Source organism: Mobula hypostoma, chromosome 8 (assembly GCF_963921235.1).
Source record: "Mobula hypostoma chromosome 8, sMobHyp1.1, whole genome shotgun sequence".
In the NCBI taxonomy this organism is placed as follows: domain Eukaryota; kingdom Metazoa; phylum Chordata; class Chondrichthyes; order Myliobatiformes; family Myliobatidae; genus Mobula; species Mobula hypostoma.
Window position 1 is genome coordinate 56,971,054 of NC_086104.1, and position 15,505 is coordinate 56,986,558.

A 15,505-nucleotide genomic window follows, 5' to 3' on the forward strand; every position below is an offset into this window, starting at 1 on the left:
CCACAAGACTATTGGTCCCCTTTGGGTTCAGGTGCAACCAGTCATTTTTGTACATGTCATACCTTCCCCAGAAGAGATCCCAATAATCCAAGAACCTGAAGCCCTGCCCCCTGCATCAGCTTCTCAGCTACACATTAATCTGCAAATCACTCTGTTTCTATCCTAACTGGTGCGTTGCACAGGGCAGTAATCCAGAAATTACGACCCTGGAGGTCCTGCTTCTCAGCTTCCTGCCTAGCTCTCTTAAGTTCTCTCTTCAGGACCTCTTTGCTTTTCCTTCCTCTGTCATTGGTACCAAGACATCTGGCTCCCCCTCCAAAATGCTGTGGACACAATCTGAAATGTTCCTTATCTTGAGTATAGTACATTATTCCTGTCCCCATTTTCCGGAAAGATTTGAGAGCATAATGTCAGGAATGAAAGGTTACAGCTATATGGATAAATGAGCATTGTTTTCTTTGAAGCTGAAGATGTTTAAAGATTTGAATAAGCTATATTAAATTAGAAATTGGGAAACTAGTTTCCCTTAACTTATGTGTCACAAACCAGTGGGCATGAGTATGAAAGCATTAGCTGTCTTCCCGTTTAAGATGGCACTGGTGAATATCAGTGACTTCTGGCTGTTGGCTAACAAAACAAGGAAAGCAACTAAATACTTTGATCACTCTTTTTCTGGCAAACGATGGTCACAAGCAATAGTCTATAACTTCCCTTTGGACTTGGAAGCAATTCAATGCGGCAGAACCGAGGCGAGGCAGCAGGCCGAAAGTGAGGAATACTTGAGGTTCGATCGATTTAAGTGCTGCACAAAATCAGAAAGGTTGGGTACAGACCGAATTGAGGCGGCGGGGTCCAGGCCCCAGAGCATATTGAAGTGACTGAACCTCATGTTTGGCAGATGATTTAAGCAACGGGCTGAATTGAAAAGTTCAGGTACAGGCCGAATCGAGACGGCAGGGCCCAGGTCTCAGAATGTATTGAAGTGACTGAACCCGATGTTTGGATGACAATTTAAGCATCGGGACGAATTGGAAAGGTCAGGTACAGGCTGAATCGAGTTGGTGGGGTCCATGTTCCAGAGCGTAACAAGTAACTGTACCTGATATTTGGTTGACGATTTAGGCGCTGGTCCAGATTGTAAAGGTCAGGGTGTCAGGACCCGAAGCAAGAGACGGGCTGGTTCAGCCTGCTGCTCCTCAACGTTTACTCAGTTCTGTGCTGGACAAGCTCTTTGTGAACTTCACTTCAGAATGCTATTTGCTGAGGTTTATTGTTTGCATGATTTTTTTTCTCTGCACATTGGGTGTTTGATGATCTTTTTTAAATGTTTTTTTTGGGGTTTCTTTGTTTCTTTAGGAGACAAATCTCAAGGCTGTATAATGTATACATACTTTGATAATGTACTTTGAACTTTTGAAAGGAGGTGAGGAAAGAAAATATCTCCAAAAGGGTTGTATGCATCTGCAACTCACTGCTTCTGAGGTGGTAGAAAGAGAAATGCTGGTCATGTTTCAACAGTATTTGCATGTGTACATTGCATGTATGTATGTTGTGATCTTGTGAATGTTGTGCTGGTGGGTGGGATTGCAGTAGTGGTTTTTTTAATGAGCACAAACAAACTGGGACAAATGCTCTCCTGCATCACACATTTGTTTTGAAAGTATAATTAAAGTCAAACTTATGATATCTACAACCATGTATACTTACAGTAACTTGCTGGCTTTTTGTCACCTTGTACACCACAATCTGTACTGGTGTCAAATCTATACTATGCAATGGTTCAACACTTTTCTCAACATTCTATGTTACATTAAGTTCATGCAGGGGCCATGTGGATTGTTTCCCATATCTTGGGAGGCATATTTTAACAACCACCATAAAAAGCATTTTGTCTGGATGCATAACAGCTTGTTTGGGCAAAAGCTCTGCACCTGACTGCATGAAACTACAGAGGATTGTGGACACAGCTCAGCACATCATGGAAACTAAACCCCCATCTATGGACTCTGCCTATACTTCTTGCTGCCTCAGTAAAGCAGCCAGCATGATCAAAGACTCCACCAACCCCAAACAGTCCCTCTTTTCCCCTCTCCGATTGGGCAGAATATACACGAGCCTGAAACCACATACTGCCAGGTTCAAGGACAGCTTTTTGTTATCAGATTCTGGAATGGACTTCTTATTCAATAATATAGAGTCTTGATCTCACAATCTACCTCGTTATGATTTTGCACTTTTTCTAATGAAACACCCCAGTTTCCTTGGCTGCGTAAGTCTGGGGAAGGCAACCTCCGGCCCTGGCAAACTCCTGAGATTGAGGCGTGCTTGATCCCACCCCAAACCTCGGTTTGTGTGGATGCTGTGTCATTTGCTACCTTGTTAATGGCACGAAATAACAGACAGGACACTGCATGTGATTAAAGGAATTATATTTATAAATCTTAACTGAAGGGTTAGTAAAGAATAACAAAAAGGAAAGGGCTCATTCTAATTAAACAGTCAAATGTGCACAAGTTGGAGGTCATCTTGAGCTTCTCTGTCACGCGCTGGGCACTCGGTCAACGTGAAAGCTCACACCAACTTCCGAACGTTACTCTGAATTGAATTGACTTTATTTCTTACATCCTTCACATACATGAGGAGTAAAAATCTTTACATTACATCACCATCAAAATGCGCAATGTGCAATCATAGTAATTTATAATAAATAGAGCAGTCAATGTAACGTAGAAATACGCTCAAATCAGCATGACTTCATCAGTCTGATGGCCTGGTGGAAGAAGCTGTCCCAGAGCCTGTTGGTCCTGGCTTTTATGCTGCTGTACCATTTCCTGGATGGTAGCATCTGGAATAGATAGTGGTTGGGATGACTCAGGCCCCAAATGATCTTCTGGGCCTTTTTTACCCACTGTAAATGTCCTGAATCATGGGAAGTTCACAACTACAGATGCGCTGGGTTATCCACACCACTCTCTGCAGAGAGTTCTGTGATTAAGGGAGGTACAGTTATACCAAGGAGTGATGCAGCCAGTCAGGATGCTCTCAATTGTGCCCCTGTAGAAAGTTCTTTAGGATTTGGGGTCCCATACCAAACTTCCTCAGCCATCTGAGCTGAAAGAGGTGCTGTTGTGCCTTTGTCACCACACAGCACGCAATCCATCTCAAACAAACAGGTCTCGCACCAGATCGTATGCTATGGCTGGTTCTCCCCAGTGTCTTCTCTCTTCATCCCTTCTCGAACAAGTAAAACCCAAGCCCAACTTTATTGTCCCTCACCAAGAAAACCTCCCACTAATTGGATGGCACCTATTCCACATCATCCATTATTTTCAACAATAACCCAAACAGGCTGAAAGCAGAGCTGCTAAATGAAATACCTACAGCATAACAGTAAAGATGTGAACCAGGGCAATACACTAACTTTTACATTTTATTCTGCAACATTATTGTTTTTTCTTATTCTATCTCAATGTACAAATGTAATAATTTGATTTGTATGAACAGTATGAAATGTATCTTGGTACATATGACAATAATAAACTAAAACCTACAGTGGGCATTTCATAATGCTGTCTCTGCAAAATTCTCAATATCCATTCATGGGTTTAGTGAACCAACATCAATATCCCATCCCCAATGTTTTCTAATCATTTGTTTCCAATAAACGTGCCATGAAATTTGTAAGCCCAAAACCACACTCCCAAGAGGGATATTCTGTTTTGAGCTCATTCATGGCAAAATTTTCCCAAAGCCTTCTTGAAAAAGGGCAACAACCCTACCAATTTGTGGGATGCCCTAGCCTACGGCTGCTATAAATGGAGAATAATAATTTAAGATAGCTCTAAAGACTTTGCAAACAGATGCCCTGAGGAAGTAACGGCCCTTCTGAAACCCTCTCTTTCCCATAAAGGGCCACCTGGCAAAGTCTGTAGGTTTCACAATGACTTCATCAGCCATCTCAGAACCCATGAAGCTGGAGTTGAGGCAAGTTATCATTGCACCTGAGAAGCCACAAGAAAAACAAGGCACAGAAACACAAAGCATGTGGTTGCAACCATTGTCAGCAAATAAAGAATCCAAGATAATCTGGTTTTCAGCAGTTGCTGGCTGATGTGTGTTCATACAAGAAACTTGACAAGATCCAGTAATGGGAGAAGTAATGCTGATCTCCAGGGAGTGAATAGTGCTTTTTAGTGATACCATAGCACTGGTAATCTCTTGATTCCAGCCATTTAATCAGATGCCCGTACGGTGTGACCAAATACACACTGCTGTAATCGATACCTCTTGATATGCTTGTACACTTGTCCACCTTCTATTTTCTGTGATAACAATGAAGTTTTCCAGATAATGAAGTGATTAGGTTCCTAAAGAATTCTTTGTTATGCATATTTTCAGTTAGTGAAATCCACAATGAACCCTTAACTTTCAAAGGAGATGTTAATTTGCTATGAATGGTATAAAGTTAGGAACTATTAAATCTCTTTCTAATAATGCAATAAATCAAAAGCAATGACATTTGTTTTGGTGCGTGGAAATGTGCATGCTAAAGTTTACAAGTTTATCATTAGTGGTCATTGCCAGAGGGAAGACTGCAAGTGCTCTGTAGAATTTATTTTTCTTTTTTAAATACTTGTTCATTTCACAGATTCCTTCTCATTAATCTGATCGTAAAGACTTATATGTAACTTGGTTTCAATCATCTGTATTTGAAAAACAACTCAGGATGCGTTCCCTACCTTTTATTAAACAGTATAGAAACTTTAAGTGACAAATTAAGTAAGGCCCTTTGTTGTCAAGTGAATGTGTGGTAGAAAGCTCACAAACGCCTCTACTCCCTCAGGAGGCTAAAAAAATTTGACATGTTCCCTTCAACCCTTACTAATTTCTCATCAATGCATTATAGAAAGCATCCTATCTGGACGCATCATGGCTTGTTATAGCAAATATTCTGCCTATGACTGCAAGAAACTGCAGAGAGTTATGAACACAGCTTAGCACATCACAGAAACCAGCCTCCCTTCATGGACTCTGTCTATACTATTTGCAACCAGCATTATCAAAGATCTCTCAAAATGCGGGAGGTCATGATGAAGGATCTCAGCCTGAAATTTTGACTTTACTCTTTTCCATAGATGCTGCCTGGCCTTCTGAATTCCTCCAGTATTTTGTGTGTATTCCTTTGATTTCCAGCATCTGCAGATCCTCTCTTGTTTGTAATCAAATATCCCACTACCCTGGACATTCTGTATTCTCCCTCTCCCATCAAGCAGAATAATCAAACTTCTCTGCCCAGTGAAACAGTGGAGGCTACCTCAGTAAATATATTTAAGACAGGTTGGATAGATTTTTGCATAGTTAGGGACTTAAGGGTTATGGGGTAAAGGCAGGTAGGTGGAGATGAGTCCATGGCTAGATCAGCCATGATCTTATTGAATGGCAGATCAGGCTCAACAGACCAGATGGCCGCCTCCTGCTCCTATTTCTCATGTTCTTATGTTCAAAAGCTTGAAAGCACGTACCACCAGGCTGAAGGACAGCTCTTCCCCACTGTTATAAGACAATTGAATGATTCCCTAGTATAATAAGATGGACTCTTGACCGATCAGTCTACCACAGTATGATCTTGCACCTTATTTACTGCCTTGCTCTAGCTGTTGCACTTTATTCTACATTCTATTATTAATTTACCTTGTACTACTTGATGTACTAAATAATGTATGAACTTTACATAAGACAAGCTTTTCATTGTATTTGGGACATGAAAGAAAAATAAGCCAATTCCAATTCAAATAAATGAGAAAGACCTATTGTCATTTCTTTGCCTCTGGAGAATAGCAGCCAACTCCCATGACCATAATCTATCCCAAAAGCAGTTCTCTACTCCTAAAGATCAAGTCTATATCCAGTTTACCGTTAAGCAGTGCTTTGTGTTACTTAATAGGCACGAGGACTTTTAATGGTTGCTGCCTGCCTATCAGTGGAACTGGAAACTAGTTACTTTCTATTAGACATGGCAAAATCAATATTGGTTTGCACTGAGGTACTCCTTTCTGACTGGCTCTACAGATGGCCTTAGGAAATGATAGAGAATGTCTCCATATTGCTTCTTGATAGTCGTCTTTCAGTCTTGACCATGCCACTAATTCCTCAATGCACATTTATTTGCAAAAACCTTCCCTGATGCACCATCCCATCTATCCTCATCTGTACTCCAGGATAGAATTAAGGTATATGGTCATCCACCAGATATGGACATATGCTTCCTAATTACTGGCTTACTTGCAGCCTTCAAATACCAGGGGTGTTTCCTAAGACATGCCTATAATAAAACCTGTTCAATATTTACAATGTCTGTATCTGTTTCTATTGGTTCAACAACATGCTGTACTGCTGTGAAAACTTGTTTCCATGCAGGGGTACAAACTGGTGGGTAGTATTTCCTGTAATGATTAAAATGAAGAGCATGACACTTTTAGAAGGATACCTGGCAGAAGCTTAAAGATAGATAGACAGAATGTTTATTTCTCTGAGAGAAAGAGCCATCATAAATGTAGGGATCACGGCCTGAGTGTTTCAGCGCGCTTGATGATCTTTGCCTGTTAGTTAATTTGATTTTTTTTACATAACAGATGATTGTTGCATGCTGCTTTATTCTGCAAGGTTATGTTAATTCTTTAGTGCTGTAACTGATTGCTGTAGGTCAACTGTTGCAGCTGGGTGTCCTATGTATGTCTTGAGCAGGCTGAGCTCAGAAGTGTTGAGATTGAGGGGAATGCAATCAGCAGTCAGGAATGTTATAATTGTGTATTGTGCATTGAATACTTTTGTTGTGTTTTTATTCTGCTAGTGATTGTTTTTCAGTTCCATTTAAGAGTTTTACAATATTAATCTTCACAAAGCAAATAAGGTCAAAGCATTCTTCCTTGCAGTGCAACATTTTAGCGCTCAATTTGAGTGGTATTTTGTTGACTACTTCCTACAAAGTTAGACGCAAACAACAGGAATTCTGCAGATGCTGGAAATTCAAGCAACACACATCAAAGTTGCTGGTGAACGCAGCAGGCCAGGCAGCATCTGTAGGAAGAGGTGCAGTCGACGTTTCAGGCCGAGACCCTTCGTCAGGACTAACTGAAGGAAGAGTGAGTAAGGGATTTGAAAGTTGGAGGGGGAGGGGGAGATCCAAAATGATAGGAGAAGACAGGAGGGGGAAGGATGGAGCCAAGAGCTGGACAGGTGATTGGCAAAAGGGGATACAAGAGGATCATGGGACAGGAGGTCCGGGAAGAAAGACAAGGGGGGGGGAACCCAGAGGATGGGCAAGAGGTATATTCAGAGGGACAGAGGGAGAAAAAGGAGAGTGAGAGAAAGAATGTGTGCATAAAAATAAGTAACAGATGGGGTACGAGGGGGAGGTGGGGCCTTAGCGGAAGTTAGAGAAGTCGATGTTCATGCCATCAGGTTGGAGGCTACCCAGACGGAATATAAGGTGTTGTTCCTCCAACCTGAGTGTGGCTTCATCTTTACAGTAGAGGAGGCCGTGGATAGACATGTCAGAATGGGAATGGGATGTGGAATTAAAATGTGTGGCCACTGGGAGATCCTGCTTTCTCTGGCGGACAGAGCGTAGATGTTCAGCAAAGCGGTCTCCCAGTCTGCGTCGGGTCTCGCCAATATATAAAAGGCCACATCGGGAGCACCGGACGCAGTATATCACCCCAGTCGACTCACAGGTGAAGTGTGTCCGCCAGAGAAAGCAGGATTTCCCAGTGGCCACACATTTTAATTCCACATCCCATTCCCATTCTGACATGTCTATCCACGGCCTCCTCTACTGTAAAGATGAAGCCACACTTGGGTTGGGGGAACAACACCTTATATTCCGTCTGGGTAGCCTCCAACCTGATGGCATGAACATCGACTTCTCTAACTTCCGCTAATGCCCCACCTCCCCCTCGTACCCCATCTGTTACTTATTTTTATGCACACATTCTTTCTCTCACTCTCCTTTTTCTCCCTCTGTCCCTCTGATGATACCCCTTGCCCATCCTCTGGGTTCCCCCCCCCGTCTTTCTTCCCGGACCTCCTGTCCCATGATCCCCTCGTATCCCCTTTTGCCTATCACCTGTCCAACTCTTGGCTCTATCCCCCCCTCTCCTGTCTTCTCCTATCATTTTGGATCTCCCCCTCCCCCTCCAACTTTCAAATCCCTTACTCACTCTTCCTTCAGTTAGTCCTGACGAAGGGTCTCGGCCTGAAACGTCGATTGCACCTCTTCCTACAGATGCTGCCTGGCCTGCTGCATTCACCAGCAACTTTGATGTGTGTTCCTACAAAGTTAGTGCAGTTTTAATCCTGTTGTCTTGTTTGGAAAAAAGAATCAAAAATCTGGCCAAAGGGATCTTGGAAAACTGCCTGTTTTTTTGTATCTCAGCATAGTAGATTAAAGAGCAGTATATAGATTGGGACCCAATCGTTGAAGATGATGGTTTGCTCAGAAAAACTAAAAGTGGAAATTTTGAATATTTTGATTTCAAAAGTTGTCATTTTTTAACTTGAATACATTTGATGTAATTTGTATATTATAACGTGTCGGTATTTAAGTAACCAATGTGAAATTAATGTTAAAATTACCAATTTTTGTTAGGTTGGACGGGATCCATCGATACATGTTTGGGATACTCAGACACTTAAATGTCTATCACTGCTTAAAGGACAGCACCAGAGAGGAGTATGTGCACTTGATTTTTCATGTAAGTTGCCAGTTAACTACTTGTTACAAATATTACTAATGCTTAAAAATAATTCTTATTATTAGACTTCAGAGGATCAAAATAAAATTGAAACACCTCATTCAGCAAAATAATTTGTTCCTCTCTACATGCCTCTTCAAGCAAAGTACAATTTCCTTTACAACAAATATGCTTGTAGCACTTTGGAACCCATTTTAAACAGAACTAATGGCACTTAGCTTGTGCTTGGACTTTAGGTTATACTGGCTCAAGGGAAAGAAAACAGGAGTAGAAACTTGTTAATTAACGGGCAGGAATTAACATATAGTTCCCATTAGTAAGCAGATCCCCTATCCCAGCTGCTTCCTTATAGTCCTTAAACCTGCAAACTAAGCTCCTTTGTATAAGAAAATCACTTACTATATAACAATGACTGCACTTTAAAATAAGTTAAAAAAAATTATTTGGCACTTTCTGAAGTTGTGAAAAGAGCTATATAAATTCAGTTACTTTCTTTCATGCAAGTACCACCTTTTGTAATGCAGAAGAAGGTCACTTTGCCCATGAAGTCTGTAGCAGGCTTTTCAATAAGTCTCATTTGTAAAAATATAATAAATATAATGGGTACTAATGCCTGATTCTCTATACAGTAAGATTAAGGTTGATGCCTTACTCTTTCTTCAAATCCCTGCAATTTTGTTTTCCTTCAAGGAGTCATCCATTTCCCTTTTTAAAGTCTATTGGTTCTGTATCCACAATCTATCAGATGTACTGTGGCTTCAGCATCAGAAGACAGTACCTATTCATTTTATACCTATTTTGGCTTTTTAAAATCTTTTTCAAATCTGTACTTTCTCTGTTGTAAACAACCTTAATCTTATTTAGTCCAACCACATAACTGCATTCCCTCATTCCTGGAACAATTTTAATATGTCTCTTGTATACCCTCTTCAAAGTATCCTATCCAAAATCCACAAAGTGCCCTACTGTGGATATACAGTAATGGTAGAGAAGGGTGGAGGAACGGATTTTAACCTCTAAAAATGGCTTTGGAAAGTGAGTTAAGTTTACAAGAGCATCAGCAAGTCTATTTAAAATTCCTGAGCTGCAATATCTTACAACCCTAACAAGTTTATCTAGCTGATTGAGAAACTCTCATGTCAGCTAGGTTGCCAACTTAAATGTTCATAGGATATTAAAGATTGAATGCAGATTTTAAATTCAGTTCCAGATTTATGGCTTTCCAGGGCTGTGAAACTTCTCAGTGAAACTATGGTTAAAAACAGAACTAAATTCGAGAAATGATATTCTAATCTGACAAGTATCACTTGTCACATCCATTGTTCACTGTGATTCTGAATGAGGCCTTTGTCACAGCAGGTGCAATGGTTATTAAAACCTTTTTCAAAGTTTGCTTGTTTCAATGTTAATTTTACCAATGTTGTTCCATTTCAAAACTGTGGCTTCTGCATTTCATAAGGTGCAAAGTAGTAGATAACTGCACAAAAATGGCTCAATATTTTGAGTAATATTGACTATGAACAAAGTATTTTGGTTAACAAATGGAAGGAAAGGAAAAGCAATGGCCATGTTCAGATCAGCAGACTAAAATTGTTGGAATGCTATGGAGCTACGGCCATTTATGATCGATTTAAATTAAGGGTCTGAGTATGTAGTATCAAATTCTGCTGATGATTTAAGATGAAGGAAACTGTGTAAAGAACTTGGGAGTCTGCAAAGGGATTGATTGTACACTGGGCCGGGGAATAAAATAAGGATACATGGGAGATAATCAACTTTGGTAGGAAGAATTAAAGTTTTGGTGCTTAGAGATCTTGACTTTCTTGTGCAGGGAACACAAAGTCAGCATGTATGTACAGCAAGTAATTAGGAAGACTAATGTAATGTTCAAAGGAATGAAAATCTGATACAAGTACAGAAGACTCCAATCAGTCCACTTTTGGAGTACTGCATACAGTTTTGGTCTCCTTCAGTATGGATTTACTTGACTTTGGGACAATGACAGAGGTTTATCTAAGTAGGGATTATCTTGTAAGGAAAGAGTGGGCATGTTAGACTTAAACTCTATAGCATAGGAGATTGAGAACTGTTTGTGTTGAAATGTGCAAAGACTTTGCTGAAAGGATGTTACTTTTGGTAGGAGAGTATTGAATTGGGTATGATCTTAGACTAGGGGCTCGCCTTAAGACAATGAGGCAAAACTAAGATGATACATTTAAAATGAGGAATTTATTTTTGAATCTTTGGAATTTCTCCAGGATGAAAGACCTGGATGCCGAGAGTCCGAGAACAAATATTATCTTAGTGAATGGTGCAGCAGGCATAGGGGCTGTTTGGCCTGATTTTTCTCTTTTGTATTTCTTCACCCATTTCTTTGGCATTAGTTCTCAGTTTTCTATAAATGTTTATCTTCCTTCATTTAAAGTCTTGTATCTGTTGAACTTATCAGAGAACCCCATGTTTCTGTTCCTGTAGTTGAGGGGTTCTCAGTTGATGTCCCCTGTGTTTTTAATAGGCTGTGAGGACAGTCAAGATACAGGGCATTTTGTGTAATTCTGATTGAAAGAAGTGCAATGGTTGACTAGAGGAAGTGCTCTGTTTAAAACTGTCTGTGTCCTGTATTGCGATGATCCTCTCATCGATTTGCACAGAGTTGCTGAGGACTTCATTCCAACTCATTTGAGTGCTAAACAGTCAAGGCGAAGATGGCACATAAAAAGTGCCAGAAATACTCAGCAAGGCTAGCAGCATTTGAGGAGAGAGTTAATTTCATCTCCTGAGTACGTCCAACACTTGTATTTTTTATTTTAATTTTCCAGCACCTATAGTTTTTGTCTTTAGAATAAATTATGTGTGTCTGCATGTATGGTATCAATTGCACTTTTAATGTTACATACGGTTGGCAATACTTTCCATAAATGAAGTTATTGTTGCTAAAATCTGTGACATTATTCAGGGTGAAGAATACACTGAGCAGTGGGACACCTGCTAATGCTTCACAAATTATTGCTGCTGCACTGGAAGCATGCTGTTGGGCAGAGGCCTCCCAAGATGTAGCATCTGCCACCAGCTGAGCAGAGCTTTGTGTATTTCTAACTTCTTAAGCAGATTTCCCTGTTCTCTTATTCATATGTTGTGTGCAAAACCACATGAAAAAACAACTATCTCTCTTGTTACATCTGTCAACATGAGTATCTGCCTTGTTGGATCTGAGGCGTGTCTCGTGTGTCACTGTATCTTCGGAGAGTAATCTTCCCTCGCGAGGAGATTTTATTATCCTCCTGTTAATTTATTATAGATAAGATTTTTAAAAAATATATAGGAGATTAATGGGAAATAGTAGAGATTTCAAATTAAGATAGTTGAAAATGTTTCATGATACACCTGATCAGGTTTGCACTCGCCACTAATACCCAGATCTCATGGTAGTGTTGTTGCAATGTAGCTGAATGAAATGGTTTCTAATGCCAGGTGATACAGAGTCTCTTATCTTCCTGTTTCTGAGGATTATGCATTGAATTATACACAGGACTCCCTTCCCAACATATGTTTGGTAGTTAATGACTGGAGTATGACTTCAAATTTTGTCTTTCTGGTGAATGAAGAGACCTATGAGTAACATTATTTCTTGTACAGGTGAAGAAGAAATGGATGAAGAATATTTGTTAATATTGATCATGAAATCAATACTAGCCATTAAGAAAAGGCAATGTTTTTTTGTGGCTGGATAGATGAGAATGTAAGGTACTGTTTATACTGAGAGACAGGATATTTGTAAAGTAAATAGCTGTAAGGTGTAATGTCTTGGAGCTGAGTTACAAAGTTGGATTAATATTTATTTCGGGGAACAGTGAATGCTCACTGTATCTCTTTCCTGATCAAATTGCCCAATTCCTCTACTACCCCAATACCTACCACTCTATGTTAAAACAAAACTCTCCCCTTTGTTTGTCTGTAAACTCCTCCCCCCACCTGACCTTAAAAGCCTGTCCTCTGGTGTTTGACATTTCTGTCTTAGGGAAAAGGTTCTGACTATCTACATGATCTGTTCTTGTAATTTAAAAATCCTCTATTGGATCTTCAACATCTTCAGGCTCTTATGCTCTAGGGAGAACAACCCAAATTGGTCTAATGTTTCCTTATAACTTGTACCCTTTAATCCAAGCAGCATCCTGGTAAACTTCCTCTGCACTCTCTTCACAGTCTCTACGCCCATTCTATAATGGGATGGCCAGAACTGCATGCAGTACCCCAAGTGTGGTCTGAGTAATGTTTTATATAGCTGTGACATAGCTTCCTTATTCTTATACTCAACAACTCTACCAATTAGGGCAAGCATGCCTTATGCCTTACCCACCTTGTGTTGCCACTCTTAGTTAACTATAGACTTGGACCCAAGGCCCCTCTGTATTTCAGTGCAATCAAGGGACATATGATTAACCTTATAATTCCTCCTCTCATTTGACCTCACACTTGCCCAGGTTAAACTCCATCTGCCATTCTCTGTCCATGTTCATAACCAATTTATATCTCACTGAACACAGCTCCACCAATCTTGGTATCATCTACAAACTTGCTACTCCACCCATCTACATTTTCATCCAAATCATTTATGTGTATCACAACAACAGATGTCCCACCACCCATCTTTCCTAAGCACCAATGTCACAGATCTCCATTCAGAGTAACAGTCTTCCACCCTTGTCGATTGCAAATCCAAACTTGCAATTCACCCTGGATTCCATGCATCTTTATCTTCTGAATAAACTTAACACGAGAAAGTCTTTATAGATAACGTCCACTGTTTACCTTCATCAAGGACCCTTGTCATTTCCTTAAAGAACTAATCAGATTTGTAAGGCATGACTTGTCCTGCACAAAGCCATGCTGACTGTCCTAGGCAGGTCACACCTTCCCAAATGCAGTAAACACTTCCCTGCCACTGACATGAAACTCACTGGCTGATAGGTATACAGATTCATCCTATTTCCCTTCTTGAACAAAGGCAGAATATTTGCTATTCTCCAGTCCTCCAGAAACATGCCTATTGCCATGAAGGGTACAAAGATTTTTGTCAAAGATCCTCACTTGCTTCTGTCAACATTTTGGGATAAATGCATCAGGCCTAGTATATTTATCCATGCTAATGACTTTCAAAAGAAAGTTCCTTATTCTCAGAATATCACAGCATATTAGCATGACCCACCTTGTCTTCACTATCCTCCAAATCCTTATTTATAACTCATTTAGCACCTCAGCTACTTGCTCTGACTCCAACCACAAATTCCCTCTGTCCTTGAGTGGACCAACCCTCTCCTTAATTATCCTCTTTTTCTCAATGTAAGTATAAAATTATAAAAGATACCAATATGGACCCTGACCTCTGGCTGCTTACCATCCCTTCTCTGAACATGTTGTACCCATTGCTAGACATCATTGATCCAGCCACTAAGGAAGCAACGCACCATTCTGGAGTCTCAACTGTAGCCACAAAAATTACCGTCAGCGCCCCTTGCTACCAAGTCTCCTAACAATAATGCACACCTTACCTTTCTATGTCTGAGCTGACATGGCGACACTAACCCAGCTACTGCTGCTGGCCTTTGAAAGGTCATACCCCCTACAGTTTTCAAATGGGTATACGTACTAGTAAGAGGAACCCTGCACATCTGCCTACTCCTCTTAGTTCTCCTGGTCATCACCCTTACATCTGTAGCCTGCAACTTAGGTGTAACTATCTCACTAAAACACTCATTTATGATGTCCTCAGCATCTCAGACGATCCAACTGCATCTCCAGTTTCTTGATCCAGTCTGTCAAGGGATGTGCTTGGGTGCATTTCCCACACTACTTCTCACACCTTGCTTACTTCTCCCTACATGCACATGGGACAAGGCAGGCTTCTTTTTTCTTTTAGTAGGGTCTATCAATTCTTTGACCAGCCTTCCAGTGCCCAGAACAATAAATCTGGGGAGCTTTATTTGTCTGTTGTTCATTTTGCTCCTTTGTAATACAAGCAACACTACCAGAATCCATGAATTATAAAGTTTGCAATATGCTTTCAAATGTCCACATAAGCTCATTTGGAAACTCAAATTGAATATGCTAATATGTGGGAAGCGCAGTGGTGCAGCTAGAAGAGATGCTGATAGAGGTATATAAAGCACAGCACCAGAGTCACTGGTCCAATCCTAACCTCAGGTCATGTTAAAGTGGAGTTTGCACATTTTCCCTGTGACTGCATAGGTTTTCTCCAAGTGCTCAAGTGTCCTCCAGCATCTCAAAGTCATGTTCAAGTTCAAATTTATGTCATTCAACCACATTCATATATACCGCCAAACAAAACAACATTCCTTTGGACCAAGTTGCACAACACAGTACATGTAATTCACACACAACACAAAAAGTAATATTTCCTCAAATAAATTAACAAATAATATGATGCAATAACACAAGTTAAGAATAAATGCTATTGGCGCTTCAAATGAGATGAAACCTGGGTGGTGGCAGAGAATTCAGTAGCCTTACAGCCTAGGAGAAGAAACAGTTTCCCATCCTAACAGTCCTTGTTGTATGTTACGGTTTCCCCTGCCTGATAGTAGGGGATCAAAAGGATTCTTGGATAGATGGGAAGTATTATTGACAATGCTAAGGCTCCTGTGTGTGCAGCGCTTCTGACAAATATCTTGGATGAGTGGAATAAAGACCCTGATGATTCTCTCAGCAGTCCTCACACTCCTTTGTAGGGTGAG

The 15,505-nt window shown here is 40.5% G+C and overlaps 1 protein-coding gene across 1 annotated transcript in view; it reads left to right on the forward strand.

Annotated features, from left to right (window-relative positions):
* The window catches only part of LOC134350550 (echinoderm microtubule-associated protein-like 6), a 392,224-nt gene that overhangs the window by 227,104 nt on the left and 149,615 nt on the right, over nucleotides 1–15,505 (forward strand). Inside the window, exon 15 of the mRNA XM_063055883.1 lies at nucleotides 8,648–8,753. Within this exon, the coding sequence (XP_062911953.1) occupies nucleotides 8,648–8,753 (106 nt within the window). The remainder of the gene's footprint in view (nucleotides 1–8,647; nucleotides 8,754–15,505) is intronic.